Source organism: Emydura macquarii, unplaced genomic scaffold, assembly GCF_026122565.2.
Source record: "Emydura macquarii macquarii isolate MOO-44397 ecotype Brisbane River unplaced genomic scaffold, CSIRO-AGI_Emac_v2 contig_2897, whole genome shotgun sequence".
Taxonomy (NCBI): domain Eukaryota; kingdom Metazoa; phylum Chordata; order Testudines; family Chelidae; genus Emydura; species Emydura macquarii.
Genome location: NW_027133034.1, coordinates 3508001 through 3524226, shown reverse-complemented (window position 1 = coordinate 3524226; position 16226 = coordinate 3508001). Strand labels below are relative to the sequence as shown.

General features: G+C 38.7%; 1 protein-coding gene across 4 annotated transcripts in view; it reads left to right on the top strand.

The window, feature by feature from the left end:
• CEMIP2 (cell migration inducing hyaluronidase 2) overlaps positions 1-10259 on the top strand; it is an 83066-nt gene extending 72807 nt beyond the window's left edge. For all 4 annotated transcript variants that reach the window (XM_067569154.1, XM_067569152.1, XM_067569153.1 and 1 more), the window contains 6 exons: positions 1323-1505; positions 2748-2967; positions 6933-7031; positions 8087-8235; positions 9181-9284; positions 9675-10259. In XM_067569154.1, coding sequence (XP_067425255.1) covers positions 1323-1505; positions 2748-2967; positions 6933-7031; positions 8087-8235; positions 9181-9284; positions 9675-9871 — 952 coding nt within the window. In that variant the 3' untranslated portion in view covers positions 9872-10259. The remainder of the gene's footprint in view (positions 1-1322; positions 1506-2747; positions 2968-6932; positions 7032-8086; positions 8236-9180; positions 9285-9674) is intronic.
• The last annotated feature ends 5967 nt before the right edge of the window (positions 10260-16226 follow it).

The following is a 16226-nucleotide window of genomic DNA, read 5'->3' as shown; positions in this document are numbered from 1 at the left end:
TTTGCAAAGTAGAACTGTAAATGGTTTGACCTATCACTGGACTTGCTAAGAGTCACCTGAATAAGATGCAATATGTCAAATTGGAAAATGGAAATTTGTATCCAAAGCAGGGTACATTGATTTAAATCAAAGTGACTTAAATCATTGAAATTTTTATCATGATTTAAATCAGCAAGCAGGAAAACTTGATTTAAATACATGATTTTATTCATGTTTTGCATTTGTACTTTTTAGTTTCTTAAAGAAACACTGATTTGCATTGGTTGGTAACCATTAAACATGTTGATTTTGCAACTAAATATACCTTTGCACTGAATTTGGTGCTGCTTTTTGCTAACCAGTAGGATACTCTATATTTATACATATCTACTTAAGCAGTTATATTCTTAATTTTTTTTTTCAGGTGAAATTCATGTTAAGCTCAATTTTGATTGAAATTGAAATTGAACTAAAAGTGCACAAAAACATTTTATTTTTTTATTAACTAAAACTACCTTAAGTGCTGGCTACATAAGAAAAAATAAACTTTATCAAAACCTGTTTTGCATTTAAAACTATCTGATTTATTAAACAGAGGAAGAATTATCTGTAGTTAGTACATTGAACAGGTTGTTTCTGTTCACTGTGTCCTTCTAGACTTTAGAATTAGTAGACCACCTCCTCTCACATATAGCTTTTATTCATAGATTGGAAGAGGAAAACAGCTTTTCTGCTTTTTCAGCTCTTAACTTTGAATGAATTAGTTTTTGAACTGAAATTGTTGAATAAACTGAAATGAAAATATTCTCTCTACCTGCAGAACAGGCTGTTGCTGTCAAAAACTGGTTTAATACTTCAAAAAATTCTGGTTTCAAGTGTTTAGTGATTTCCATCAGTTTAGTCATTTGACTTCATTCAAAACTTCAGCAGTTAACGTGTACTGCTTAATATTATTTCTTGTATTTAACTTAAATTATTTTAATAGATTATAATAACTTTAGGCCCTAACATAGGTTGTCAATTTCAAATTTAACTTTAAATAATTTCATTTAAAAAAAAACAAAACCTGATTTTTTTTTTTTTTTTAATCATCAACTTTTTATTTTTAAATTCACCAGCTCCCAAAAGACATCATGTTTGCTAAGACAGTAAAGAGGAGTCTGGGTGAAAAAAATAAAGTATTCACTTTTGCACTTGGGTTTTCTGTGCTTCTTGCTGTGATGTCCATTTATAAACAAATAGATTTTAAAAGGATCAGAGCTTTTTGTTTCCACCACCACAAAAACATGAAACTTGCTCAGATGAGTGAATTATAACAATTTTGTGTTTCACTGCATTTTCAGGAATGACTGGATTCGGGTTGGTCTCTGTTATCCATCAGGCACAACTTTTCAAGTAACATTTGATGTCTTTCAAAGGCAAACATCTGCTTATTATAGTGTGGTGGACTATACATCAGTAACTTCAATGGTGGAGTTGCAGAAAAATCGATCAGAGAAAAACTTTTATTTTGACAACAGCACTGGGTAATTTTATATAGCTTGGTAATAAAAGTATACATTATTCAATAGTAAAATTGCAAGTTCAATCGTGTTAAGAATTGGCTGTGATGGCTGCTTAAGAAGGGAACTCTTGTGGAGAAAGACTAAGCATATCACCAGGGACATTTAGAAGAGGAATCTACATAACTTGTAATTATAAATGCAGTACCCATCAAATGAGCACTTTTAACCGGATACCACAGCTACCACAGTTATTTCCTATCCTAAGTGGGGAAAACTGTGGTATCTCAAATACCACAGAGAGGTACCTTTCGGCAAGCAACTACTCTGTTAATTTAGTAAGGCTCAAATATACATGTTTGCCCTTCTCCTATTAAACAGAGTTTAAGGAAATTCCTGTTGATTTAGAAGGAATCAGACCTATTTTATTTAACTAGGGAGTAAAATTTTCAAAAGTCACTGTTGAAAATGGTACTTAAGCTCTTTTGTGAATGTTACCACTGACGTCTGTAATAAAGCTTCCTTAGAAAAAACTACTTACACATTTTTTGTATGTTGTAATTTTTTATTTTGTTTTTGTTCCCTACTTTTGTTATAATTAGTATAAGATTTTGGGGGTTTTATTAATTAGTTTGTAATAATGATGTAGATAAACAGGTGAATGTAGTCTTTGATATAATTTAGATGATGATTAGATTTTCTATTTTCATCTAAAAGCTACATTGACAAGCAGCTATAGAAAAGCTGATCTACTGATAAGCTCTAACACACCTCCAGTCAGAATGTGATTATTGTGCTTAGTGCACTCTCAGAGCAATAAAGAGCTCTATTTTCTAAATTATAATTTTTTTTGTGTGTATTGTACAATAAGAGAACTGTTTTGTCCAATAATGTCTGATACATTAGTTGCCAAATATCAAGTTATTAGTATTTGTTAAGATGTGTAGGGTGAAAGTTACTGGGGAAAAGGGTAGTTCTGGGTGGCTAGATTTTTTTTTCCCCCCTCTGATCAAACAAATCTGTCATAATGACTTCTCTTAACTGTTGGAGAGTTCTAATACATATCACTCAAGACTTCCCTATTGTAGTAGTTACTATAGAACATTTACATAATGCTGTAAATTTAGGGATTTAGAAAACAAAAACACATGACCATTCCCCTGTGACTGAAAAGCTTGCAGTCTGAGATCTCTTGTGTCCACTTAATCAGTACAGGAAATTTTGATTATATAAATTTCTAATCTCTTGCGTTCTTTTTGTGTGTAGATTGCTGTTTTTATTTCTTCAAGCCAAATATAATAGGGATGGTCACAGTTACTGTTCATCTCAGGGATGTGAAAGGGTCAAGATTCAGGCCACTGTTCAATCAAAAGAGATCAGTAACTGCATGACAAAAGCTTATCCAAAGTACTATCAAGCACCAACTGTTCTACAGCCAATGCCAACCAGAACTACTGTACAGTGTAAAAACTGTGGCACCACTCAGGTAAAAAACAAAACATAAACGTATATTACCAGTAGGTATTTGTTTTCGTATAATTGCCTTAAATATGGTTTTCATGAACACATGAGAACACGTTGGAAGTAGATAGATATAACATGGAAGAAAGTTCTACTGTTGTGTATATTGTTCACTACATAAAGGGCATGTCAATTCAAATTTATTCAAAATTTTAAGTTTGAAAGAATAAATACTTTTACAAAAATTAAGCGTAGTAAAACTGAACTTTTTTGTTGTTTTGTTTTTAATTGGCTAGTCCAAGGGAAACAGTCCTTCTGTAATGTTTTTCAACCTGAATATTGGTGTACTTGGAGGGCTTCTGTGCATTCCCATTTATAGGTTTTGGCACCTCTCCTGTGAGGCTGTGGAATCATAAATGATGAAGCAGTTCCTGCTGGGGAACGCAGGAGTGCTCTCATGCTAAGATGGCATCAGTGGTTCCGTCTCTGTAAGAGAGCACGTACTCTCACACACCTGACCACTTCCAGTCCCACAGAGAGCTGAACAAAGCTGCCTCTTGTGTCTGCGAGCTAGTTAGTGTATCTTCTTATAGTTTCTTAGAGTAGTTGGGGCTACTTGCTGTGCGTTATCTCCAATGCTATGTCCTATCCCGGATCCTGCAGGGGACTCAAAAGGTGTGCATCCTGTTCAGCCATCTTTCCAGAGGGGCATACATAGCTGATGCCTGGGAGAAGCTGATGGATTCCAGTGCAAAATTTGCCAAGCCCTCAATTCTCAAATGAGGAAGGACAAGCACTTACAATTACAGGAGCACTTGGCTTGATTGAGCCTTCAGCTGGACCATCCTAGCACTCCATCAGGAGTTTTCAGATCCTCTTCTTTTCTGAGGCCTTCTGTACAGAGACCTGAGACACTCCCTGTCACCCCAGCTTTGATGCCACCCTTGATGTTGAGCCTAAAAACGACCTCCCCGGGGCACACATTTGCTGGTCCTTAGCTCTCATCTGACCCAGGCACTGCAGCTCCCGTCAAAATAGACTACTTTGGAGCTGCTGTCAGCACCAAAAATTCCCTCTGTGCTCTTTGTCAGCACAGATTGACATTGAGTGAATCAGGTTTCCAGATCTCCTCCTGTCCCTGTTTCAGGGAAGAAGGAAAAGAAGCAGCATTCTGGTCCACCAAAGGAGACATGACTCCTTACCAGTCTTAATTCTGCCTTTGGCATGCAACTCCTTCTCCATTTTGAGGCTCTGGTGCCAGGTGACCTTGGCACACCACTATTGCACATATATCTGACCGTCAGTTTCCCCTCTCATGACTGAGGGGCCTCTGTCAAAGCTTTTGGCTATGCCTCCACTGCTTGATTTCGTGCAGCAGTATTCATCACCAGAATTGACTGAGAAAATCTTTTAGGAGCATGGGGTCCCTTAGAAACAGAACACACAAGCACCCCCCAATATGATTCGGAGAGCCTAGCCAACTTCCTTAGCTGAAAGCTCAAAGGACTTGTACAGGATCCTTTTCGACTCTGAATATGGCCCTACATTCAGGATTCAATGAAGGTTTTGCTTGATGCTGCTAACATTAGTACAGCACTAACTTTTTGGCACCAGGGGTAATGTTGACACTGCTTCCCTGTCTGGCACTGGAAGCAGCTTCATCAGGGCCAATGGTTTCCCTTCAAAGGCACAGGTGTCTCATTTGTCATACACATCCCCAATTTTATTGCCTCCTCAAGAAGAGTGCTACATGTATGATGACCAGGAGGAGGCTCCCTCAGAAGAAATGAAGCAGTCACACATTGAAGAATAAACCAACAGTATGTCCCCTGAAGACCAAATTGAAACTTCATCCATTTCCCCTCCTGATGAACAGAATTCCAGGAGCTGATGTAACCCTTAAGTTACAGATGGCATTTCAGCACCAGATACATCCGATCCCCTTTGTAACAAACACAAGATAAGGCCACGTCTCCTATTCTTGCAAGATGACTCAGTCCTAGTAAAGGACACATCTGTGTCCTCACCATCAGTACCAAAAGAGCTAATCATCTGCATCCTGTGCCCTCGGAGGGTCATCAGTTTTTGTTGTTGATGTAATGTCCCTTGGCTGATTCAAAGCTGGTCTCTGTAGTCCAGGAACTCAGCAAAAATAACAGTGCATCTGTGGCAGCTTCCTTGGATAGGGATAGAAAGGGGTATAGACTGGAAGCTGTTGGAAGTAGTGTTCTTCTGCTTCGTTGAGCTTCCAAGTGGCAAATTATCAAGCTGTCATGTCCAGATGTAGCTATGCATTATGGTATTCAGTTATGTCTACATTGACTCCTTACTAGACACACAGGAAAGTGGCTAAGGGCTTGGTCACTGAGGGTAGAACACTAGCGAGATATGCACTGAGCAGCTTATGACCCCTCAGACTTTGCGCCAGAACCATAGGCACTGGCATAGCTTTATGGAGATAACCATCATTAGGCCTTGCTCCATTTTCACACAAACCTCTTTGAGGGGTCTGATCTTTCTTTTTAGTGATAACAGATGAGATGCTGGAGAGAATTGAAATGAGAATTACAGCCTGATCTCTAGGGCTTTCCCAGTCCTTGTATGCTTCAGAGGAGCCCACCTTTATACTTGTTTTCAGGATCCCGGACAGGCTCCCTCGCTGAAGCAACAGTGTAGCAGGGAAATGGGGCATAGCAAGAGGAAAAGGGGCATGTCTGGAATGCCCCTGAATTAAACCAAACACTGCCTGTGGTTTCAGCTCCTTGGGGGCCATTGGTAGCTCTCTCTCACACCCTGTGACTTGCACCTGGTGCAGTTTGGCCATGGTCAAGGATCTAAACCATTCTGTGTTGCTGCTTAACCTTCCGTTGTTCCAGTAGCACATTTTCAAAAAAAATTTCCTTTCTTTTCTTTCCTAGAGAAGACCTTTAAAAGCTTTGCTTCTCTACTTGTAATGTACTTTTTCCCCTTTTGCACCAACTAGATTATCCTCAACCTTTTCTTTTCTTCTGTTTGGCAGGGAAAATACATTTCTTTTCCAGTCCAATAAAAGGTTCATACTACTGTCCTGTTCCATAACTCCATTCTCTGTCTCCTATGACAAAACCAGAACATGAAAAATAAATTCATGGCTTTTTCCACAAATTTTTTTCTGCCACTTTTATATCTTTTTGCCAGCCTTCCCATTTCACTGGTTTTGTACATTTCCCAGGCTTTGTACTCTCTGCGAATGTGGGTTTTTTGTTTTGTTTTGGTTTTTTACAGTTAAGTCTGCTGTGTGGTCATATTTTGTGGAATCTAATTTCCTCTTTCTTCTGCATCACCTCTTCATCTTTCAATTTCCAGTTGATTATAGTGAAATTTCTTTCCCAGGCAGTACCATCACCCCCAAAATGCTAACTATTAATATGAGTCTAAATGTTGCGGTCTTTACTCAGGAAAAACTCCCATTCTATCAGCGGGATTAACACTAGAGTAAAGATGACAAGATTAGGGCTACGGACACGTTTTTGGTATCTTTAGTGCTGTCCTGCTCCTCTCTTCCAAAATATATATTACTTCATGCTTCTGCTCTGTTACTAAAGAAAGCAGAAGTGGTCAGAAACTGCTGCCCAGCAGTAGCCTGGGGTCAAGACACAAAGAGATGCTGTAATAACCAAGTGCCATTGCTCAGATTTGGGTGCATTAACTTCCCGGTTTTCATCCATAATATATTTGTATTACTGTAGCACCCAAAATCTGTTAAGTACTGTATGGATGTACTGTGTGGATATACAGTCCCCCCTCTCTGAAGAGTTTTCAGTCCAAAAGTATCCATTTATTTTGAAACTGTGGATTTGTTAACCTTGGTTTTCCCAGTTTCTGTCCAGAGTGTCTGTCAGAATAATTGTTGATTATTAGTATGCTGTTAAGTGTTTAGATAAGACTTGCTGTTTAGAGTTTCGGGGGAGGGAGTGTAAACATTTTAAAATTTTATTTTTTCACATCTAGATGGCATTTACCAATGATCCTCACAACAGCTACCTCCTTGTGCAGATTCAGTCATTGAGCAAAGTAGAATTACAAAGTAGTCTTCCGTCTTTTATCTCTGTAAGTATTCTTATGGCTGTTTTTTTTTATTGCTTTTTCCTTAGCCATTTGAATTATAGCAGTTACTACATTCGTGCAATCTTGCATCATGCTGAGTACCACTTTGGTGCTGAGCATCCTTCCGCTAAAGCCAATGGGAACAGCTGGGTACTCGGTGCTAGGTGGTGGTAAATCCAAGTCAGTGAAATAACTCTTATACTAACAGACCATTAATAAATAGTACCAGCCCTCCAACATTTTGCTCTGTTAAAGCCCTTAAAACTGTGATTAGAAGAGAGGGGCCATTGTTATTTTGTGTTTACTCCAACTCACTAGTGATAAATGTGGTGATGTAATGTTGCTGAACACTTGGTCTGTTGCCATTTTTCCACTCTGGAATCAAGAGAGAATTGTATGTGATGCTGGAGGTGAAGGTTTGCAGGCATTCTCAGCACTCCAAAGGGGAAATTTCAATTTATATTTGTCCTGTAGAGTAATGCACTGTGTTAATGAAATAGTAAAACTCTGAATTATTTAGTCAGGGAAGTGCAGGCTGTAACAGCATTTGTGTTTGTAACATAGCAAATGGAAGCTTGTAGAGGATGTTTTGTGGCTTATTTTTAATAATAATGTTCAGTAGGATGCCTTGTTGAAAATAGAACAGCTTAATCATCTGTGGAGGCTGCATGCTCTGCTTTTGTGCGCAGAGAGAGTGGCTGGGTTTATGAAAAGCATCATCTCAGGACAAGAGTTACCTCCATTCCTTCTGAAGAATGAAGGTGGCAGAGATAGGATTCATGGCCTTGACAGTGATTACAGTCAAATGAGGAAAAGCTAGGTGGTTCTGAAGGCTCCCTGAGGAATATAGAAGTCCCATCAGCAAGGTCTTTTTGAGAAGAGGAAGAATGGAGAATCTCTGATAGAAAATTATTGGTTGTCGAAAAGGACACTATTGTGTCTCTAAATCAAATTATGATAAATGTGGCCAACTGATAGGTAAAGAAGAATACTATTGTACTTGCAAATCACCATGGGGGAAAAAAACTGACAATTTCTGGTGTCTTTCCTCACTTCAGGTCAATGGAAGCAAGTTTCTCTTCAAAGATGTGGGTGTATTTATCCTCGTAGTTGATGCCTGTGTTGGCACAGTGACGGAAAAAATATTTTTTCTTCAAGCAAACATTGCAAGCATGGAGGAATATTTTAAAACTAGAATTCCACAAAGGTATATGCTATTGTAAACCTATCCATTTATTTACAGTACATATCATGAAATATAGACTTGAGCTGCAGTACAAAATACACTGGACTACTTTTTCGCAATAGTTAAAACTTTGCCGGAGAACAATATTTATGGGCTGACTACTCTAGCTCACTTTTTAACATTGCTGTGAAAACATTTTTAAATTGAGGGAGTAAGTAGAAGCGCACACACATTTAAAGATTAAACTAAACATTAAATTTAGGTACATTTGAGAAAATGGACCAGGTAAACTTACTTAAACATTTGAATTAAATCCCCAAAATATGCTTTCCTTTTTCAAAGGAATCATTTTAACTAAACATTACATAATCACTCTTTTTAGCGTACAGTGGTAGGAAGAATATGTATTTGTTTAATAAGAACGTTAAATGGCATGAGAATATTCGTTGACAAAAGTGCTTTAATGTTAATAATTTGAAGATTTATTAATTCCTGTTATACATTATCAGTAATAAAAAGTCACAAACAGTTTTAATAAGGTGTCTGTCTATTACATTACAGCTGGTTGAAAAATGAAAAGCTAACTTCACAAAATAGAAATTTTGAATTTTTATTTAAAAGGTTCCAAAATGGGTCCATTTTTCACTTTAACAGACTTTTTTACTCTTTCTTGAAAGCATTATCAGTTTTCTTTTACCAAGCTTTCTGTAGACAAGTTTTCGGTAACCATCAGTAACATTTCAATGAAGTTTTTAATTAAAAAAGTCAGTTTTTACAAAATTTCATTTTCTAAAACAAGACACTTTTCACCAAAAAAAAATTTCTTTCAAGCTTTTTTGATCAGCTGTATACATAGTATAGCCCCAAATGCAGTGGACATTTAAGCAAGTTAATTTGGAAAGTATATAAGTATTAGTGGTAATAAATATTTAATACTCTCATCTTATTCCTTTCTTTCTGTTGCAGATCAATAGTTTTACTAAGCACAAGAGGTGATATAAGAAACCTTAATATTTCAGAAGCCTTAATGTCCCTGGGGACAGCCAAACCAGCCTATCTTCAAAACAAGGGTTCGTTTAATTTTCTCATACAGCTTCTTTTTTAAATTTCCTTCAAATTTTTTAATTTTAATTTAATTTCCTTCCAAATTCTTGGGCCGTTGCATGAGTTATTCCCTGTTAAGATGAGTCAAACTATTTTATAATAAAGAAATTAGTGGAAAACTATTAATTAAGGTCTTAAAACTTTGAAAAGTGGTGGTGATTGTTTTTAAAAACATAGTATTTGGCTGGGTGTTAGGATGTCTGCATTTACTCTGATTGATGATAGTCTGAGGTGGAGGGAATTCTTTTCTCCTATGGTGTCTAGTTGTAATGTCCTTCTGCTTGTAAATTGTATCTAAAAGGCATGTCTTCCATGTCTAATGTCTGATTCTGTAACTCTGAATTGTTTCATTGCAGGGAGTTTAGCCTTTCTGGGCTTCAGAGGAAACTTTAAACCTTCCTGGGCTAAGCTGTTTACCAGTCCTGCTGGGCAGGGCCTAGGGCAGATAGAAAAGTTTATACCTTTACAAATGGAAGAGTATGGCTGCACCACAGTGAACTCTAGCAGACGGAAAGATTTGGAACTTTTAAAGCAAGTTTCAAGAGCACATTAGAGTTGGAGATGTACTAAGTGCTGAAAGAAAATGTGAACTAACTTATTTAATTTATGGCATTTTAAACTATATTTTTAGCCCAAGTAAACCATTTTACTATTTGATAAAGACGTATGCCTACGTTGACCGCTTGAATGCCACTCTGTGCACCTTCTAGTTGTACAAAATGTTAAAGAATTTATTACTATTTGTATAGACCGGTTTTTCAGAGATTTTCTTCTGATGTTTGTATTTACTGTAAACAGTTTCTTTTTGTTTTATACTTTTGTATCCTGAGAATTGAGGATGTTTATAAGGATCAGCCTGGAGAAGTTTTGATAGCAAGTATTGGATTGCACCTTGGATTGCTTAGGGTTTAAAAAAATAATTAAAATATCTGTCTCTTAAGCAGTTTGAATTGGTTATTTTAACCCATTTTTGTATTTCCTTATTCCTGTTTGTTTTACATATTCCTGAGATCACATTCAATCCAGTTATGGTTAGGCGCGACAGAAATCAATTTTTTTGTGAACTTGACAGCTAGCATTTATTTTTATTTTTAACCTTTCTCTCCTGATTTTTATCAATTTTAAATGTTCAGTTGTTGCAGCAGCAGGGCTTGGGTTACTAGATCCCTGGGGGTGCAAGGGAGGCTGCAGCCTGGTTCGGGGAGAACAGAGATCCCTGGCCAGAGCCACAAGGAGGAGGGTGAGCCATTGGCTGCAGGGGAGGCTAGCCTGTTGCTGAATGCTCCTGCCTGGGGATTGCCTCTGCACTGCCAGATGATGATTGAGTGAGCAGGACCATGATAGTAGGGCTGGAGGGAGCTCCTTGTGCAGCCGTGGGGCCAGTGACACCAAGATTGCTCAAGGTATAAGGTGCATGGGAGGCTGTTCTTGCCAACTGGACCTTTTTTTTTTTTTTTTTGGATTGATTTTTGCTGATTTCTGTGTCTGGTGAATTGGACGTTTACTGACTATTGAAATCACATCCTGCCATGCTTAGTTATGGCCCATGCCTACTTTTACATTTATTAAAGGGCAAGTCCTGTTCCCCACTTGCATAGGTACAAAGAGCCCTAACGGCCTCAAAATTCATATAGTTCAACTGCACAGGGAGAGATTGAGACAGGATTCCGGGACCCCGTGCAGGGGGCCTATGCATGTCCTGGATCTATGTTTTGCAGCGGCTACCTGTGCCTTGAGGTGCAGGGGATAAATTTGGGTAGGGTAGGGCTAGGGTGAGGGCAAAGCCAATGGATACATAGTTATGCAGATCCACTAGCCACTTTCCTTTCAGCTGATGTGCAGGAGCCATAGGAGCTACTGCAAAAGCAGCTACAGCCTTTGATTAGAAGACTGCTTTTGACACCTCTTGTGAAAGTCTCCAACCCCAAATCTGATTAGGAAAGCTATATCCTGAACACAAGATAACTCTAGAGAATTCAATTTTCAAACAGCATAACAACTTTTGAAGAGCAATGATCTCTGACCTGTACCATGCAGATTAAACTTTTAATTTGTATAACTGTATTTTGAAATTAGTGGGAAAGATCCAGTGCTTGAACCCTTGGCCTGTGCTTCTCTAATTGTATATTTGGTTTATATTCAGTGCTATTTTCATTCATGCTATGTTTTAATCAGGCTTTTTTTTTTTTTACCTTTAATTTTGAAATCTCTTAATATACACAAGAGGATATCTCCCCTTTTTCATACACTAGATTTGTTTGGATGCTTTTCGTTTTCTCTCAAGTCAACTCTTTTGCAAATTGTGGGAAACCCACATTTAAGGAGTGCAACACTTAAAGGCACTGATTTTAAGAGATTGTGCCCTTTGTCTTTGAATATAAATTTCAGCATCATAGAGAGCCCAAAGATCAGTTCAATAAAAGGGGGAGGGGTAGAACTACATTGTACTCACAATTCTAAAAACAATTCATGCAAGTTTTTCTCCTTTCATACATGTTGTTTATTCTAATTATTATATAGGAGTCTCCTTTTAAATATTTTAAGTGCAAAATATGAAGTATGAGTATCTTTGTGGAGATTTCATCCTATGCACTTTGTCTTTCAGAAAGACATACAAAATCTTTCTTGTGTCTTTAAGGGAAAATGCAGAGAAGCTGAATTATGGTTGTCTGTTATGCTACAAAATATGCTACCTCAAAATGGTGCCAATAAATCATTCCAGATCTAATAAATTTCTCTGTGCTAATGTGTGTTCCTTTTAATCTGGGGCGACATGTTACTCCAGTGGTTACACTTAAAAAAAATAAAATCAATCATTCATTTTAAAATACAGCTGCACATAAAATAGAAAATATGTCTTGCAAACTATAAATTGCACTTGGAGTTGAAGGGTCATCCCTTCACTGGAGATCTAAATATTTGACAGAGTATAAATAAAATGTATACCTGACAGTTTCAAGGCAATAAATGATGGGCTATCTTCATCCTCTTTTTATGTTAAATACACTTCTGTAGTTACTTCCAGCTAAGGGTCTCAAAACACTTTACAGACATTACTTTCTCAAGCCTCGATATACTTGATGTAGATATGATCAGTATTCTATCAGATTTACAGAAAGACAAGTGGGGAGAAGAGAAAACAGATACTTAAATGACTGTGTTAAGGGCATGAGCCACTTTGAAAGAGAGGTTTCCTGATAGTCCTGTTCTATAAGTCAAAGGGCCTTTCACCTTGTGTTAGGAGTAAAGTACATCCATACAAAGATGTACCATTCTGACTTGGTAGTATTTTGTACCTATTTGGCATGATTGATTATTCAAGGTGCAAACCAGTGACGACAAATCAGGCTGATAAAATTTACGCTGGAGCTTGTGCAACGTACTTGTTTCAAGTAATGCTTTTAATTATGGATCCTATCATTCAAAATCCTGCCACTGGCCTTCCACGTAAGGGAATATATATTCTAATCCCCAGACCTGGCTGATTGTTTTAAAAGGTATATGTAATGCTCCCCAGTGGTACCCAGGGGTGTGAGGCACCTCATCGCCTGCCGTTACCAAGAGGGAGTCTTGTCAGCACCTGCTATAGGTCAACTCCATGAAACCAACAGCCCCTGGCAACCACAAGCATGGCCTTGCTCTCTATACAGGTTAGCAAAAGGCACATACCAACCCCCAAATCCTTGGAGCATTGCCTGCAGTGTCCAGTCCCTTTATCCATGAACAGAATTGCCAGGCCTGCTGTTCCCAAAGGGACAATACACACCAGCTTTTGTACTCAGGACCAGCACTTTGCTTAACACATGTTTTTACTATAGATAAGTGCTGTAAGGTTTTTGTTTGTTTGTTTGTGGGTGGGGGTTCTTGTAAGGAACAGAGATTCAAGTGCTGGCTAGTCACAATATTGGAAATATGGTGTGATCTAGCTGGAAGGTAATAGAAGGGAGGTATAAAAGCCCCAGAATGATTGAAGCCTTGCCTATGGACTGAAAAGAGGTTCTACAGGTCAATTAAGAGCACCTGAGGACAGTTAAGACCCTGCCAGACCAGACATCTGCTAAAAATCCCTACTCTAGCTAGACAGGAGAAGAGCAAGGAGCGCTAGCGGTAGGGTTAGAAGAGTTCTGCAGTTGACTGGAGTACCCAAGAACCGGAGAAAGGGGAACGTCAGGAAGGAGGCTTTCCTCCCAAACCCCCTGGCTCAAAGGAACAGAGACCAGGGAGGGGAAACCTGTTTAAGCAGAGCAGAGACCTGAGAGAAAGGACCCTGCACTATTGGCAGGACATAGCTACCATTCACAGGGCCTCTGAGGTGGGACCTGGAGTAGAGGAGGGGCCTGGGTCCTTTCCTCCCCTCTACTTGTCCCCCATCACTGGCCTCTACTGGAGTGGCCCTGACCCATTCCAAGAGGGAAAAGCACAGGACTCACCAGATCAGAGTAGGCAATTTGCCACAACAGTTCTATACAAACTAAATCATAACATGCTTTCTAGAGACTAAACTAACAAGTTCTCCTGTCTAAGGAAGCTTACCTCACCCAAAGTTCTCCAGTGTTTTCAACGGAGCCTGACTGAGACCAGTGAATTTGCTGTCTATTTACTTTCTAAGTGGTGTCTTCTCTATCCCCCAAATATACTAGATAGGTACCTCCAGTTAGAGTTCTTCCTGTTACTTTTCTAGCTGAAGTTTTCACAATCCATTAGCATTCAGTTCAGACTGGTGAGAGGAGGCCCATTGGGAACTTTACAATACACACGTTAAAGAACCTAATTTTCTGTGCATTAATGTCTTACACAATATCTGTACAATGACATTGATGACCAGTGTGATACAGGCTTATATTTGAGATCTCATGTGCCACTTTGGTGAACTAGAATGTGATCTCTGTAGCCCCCTCTGCTGTACCCCTTGGCAGTTGGCTTCAAGAGGTTTTTGGGTCACAGTGTAGCTGCTGTTCGAAGTAATGAAGAATACAGCGGTCAAAGTCCAATATTTCAGAGCTTTTCCTGGCTTTTAGTTTTTCCTTGTACTCCTCTGGCTTCAGCCGTTGTGCTAACAGCCCCTTGGCAATGCCCCCACCCATGCCTTTGATGGAGTTTTCAAGGATTTCCTGGTCTTAAGATCTAATCTGCTTTCCTGCTGTCAATGACACCGTGCCAGTTATGTACACACTGTAACAATTTTTTGTACCACATTTGGTTCATCTTAATAGCAGGTGCATGAGAGGGGATCAACAAAATAGGTAAACTAAACCCACGTGGGACTGTGATGGCTACAGGTTTCATTAACCAGCTTGGGAGCTTCCTAGTTATGTAACAGAATCTAACAACATGTTGGCAAAATCTTGCCTCTGACAAAACTCTTCTCTGTGACCCCTCATGGAGTCTGACCTGCAAACAGAATCCTCTTAGACCACCTCCCCTTTCTTCTGCCATGAAACCCACTGTCCTTTGTTTAAATGCAAGTCCACAGCTCTTATGGTTGGGTTAAGAGCAATCTCAAGATACAATGTGGAGACATAAAGCATTTCCCCAGAGCAGGTCAATCCTGTTTGATGACTCTTTGTGTCCCATCCTAGAAAGAATTAAAGAATTAAGAAATATTATACATTCTCCCCCATACACTCGTAAGCAGTTTGTGTTACCATAAGATATTTGGCATACCAGTGACAAGGTTGTATGATCAGATCACAGAGTTGATCATAGGGGATTTTAAATTATGTGCCAAAAAATATCAAAGTAGACTGTCTGCTCCATGCTCGCCTGTTAAAGATAAAATTTTTAACAAAGGGTTTACAAAGTTGCATTGAGCTAAAAATATGGGGCACCCCTTAGAGTCGAACACTCAGTCTCCTATTTGTCCTGGCTAACAAGGACCAGTGGAGCTGTCTGTAACTGACAATAGTAACATGATTTAAAGAGGAATTCTGAATGAGTGACCTTAGACCACAGAGCAAAAATAGTGTAGTAAAAGATATCTAGCATTTATGTGACAGGTCAAAACGCAATAGGAATATGAATATAAAGCAAACAGAGATAATGCGTTACTGTAACTAATAGTTTTTGTTTGTGCAAGTAGAAAAGATAGGTGCATAAATAATGTACTGAGTCAGGAGTCCTTGGGACAGTTTACGTTTAATCTTTATCTCTGTTTCACATGGTATTTCTAATCTTCATCAGTCGGGGATCACTTCAGTGTGTGGGTTTTGGCCAGGGCATGGAAAGAGTAGGTTTAGGGTTGCCAATTTTGGTTGGGTGTGTTCCTGGAGGTTTCATCACATGACATAATCTTTAATTCCTGGAGACTTTGGGACAATCCTGGAGGATTGGCAACCCTGTGTAGGGTGGGATTTTGGCCTCTGGCAATGATCTCACAAGATTAAGTGGTGTCTGTTAGATTCTTTATTGGGGGGGCTGCATCCTACATTACTCTGATCTAATATCTCTCTCCCATATATTCTGTATGATTTAAATGATGCTTGTAGCACATAGTCTGAGTAAAAGTGGACAAAGCCATAATTATCCATAGTCTCCTGTAACATCCGTGTTTGAGGCCTGATTGTATGGATAATCATAGTACTACTCACTGGCATACAGTGTGTGCTTCCACTTTTTAATTAGTTTTATTAATCCGTTTTGAAAAAGTTATACAATTGTATGTCCTGGGATTAAATCTAGTGTATCACTGGTGTGATGTATTTTCCCCAGATCCTTTGTGTCCTACACATGAGCAAAAGCATGAATTGTAAGACTTCATTGTTTGTATTCTAGTAGCACCTAATGGTCCCAATCAAAATGTGTCTCCTCATTGCTTTGGGTGGTGGATAAACCATAAAAGATGCTACCTGCCCCAAGCAGTTACAATCTCAAGAACAAGACTCAACAGTTGGGGATTGAACCCTATTTTG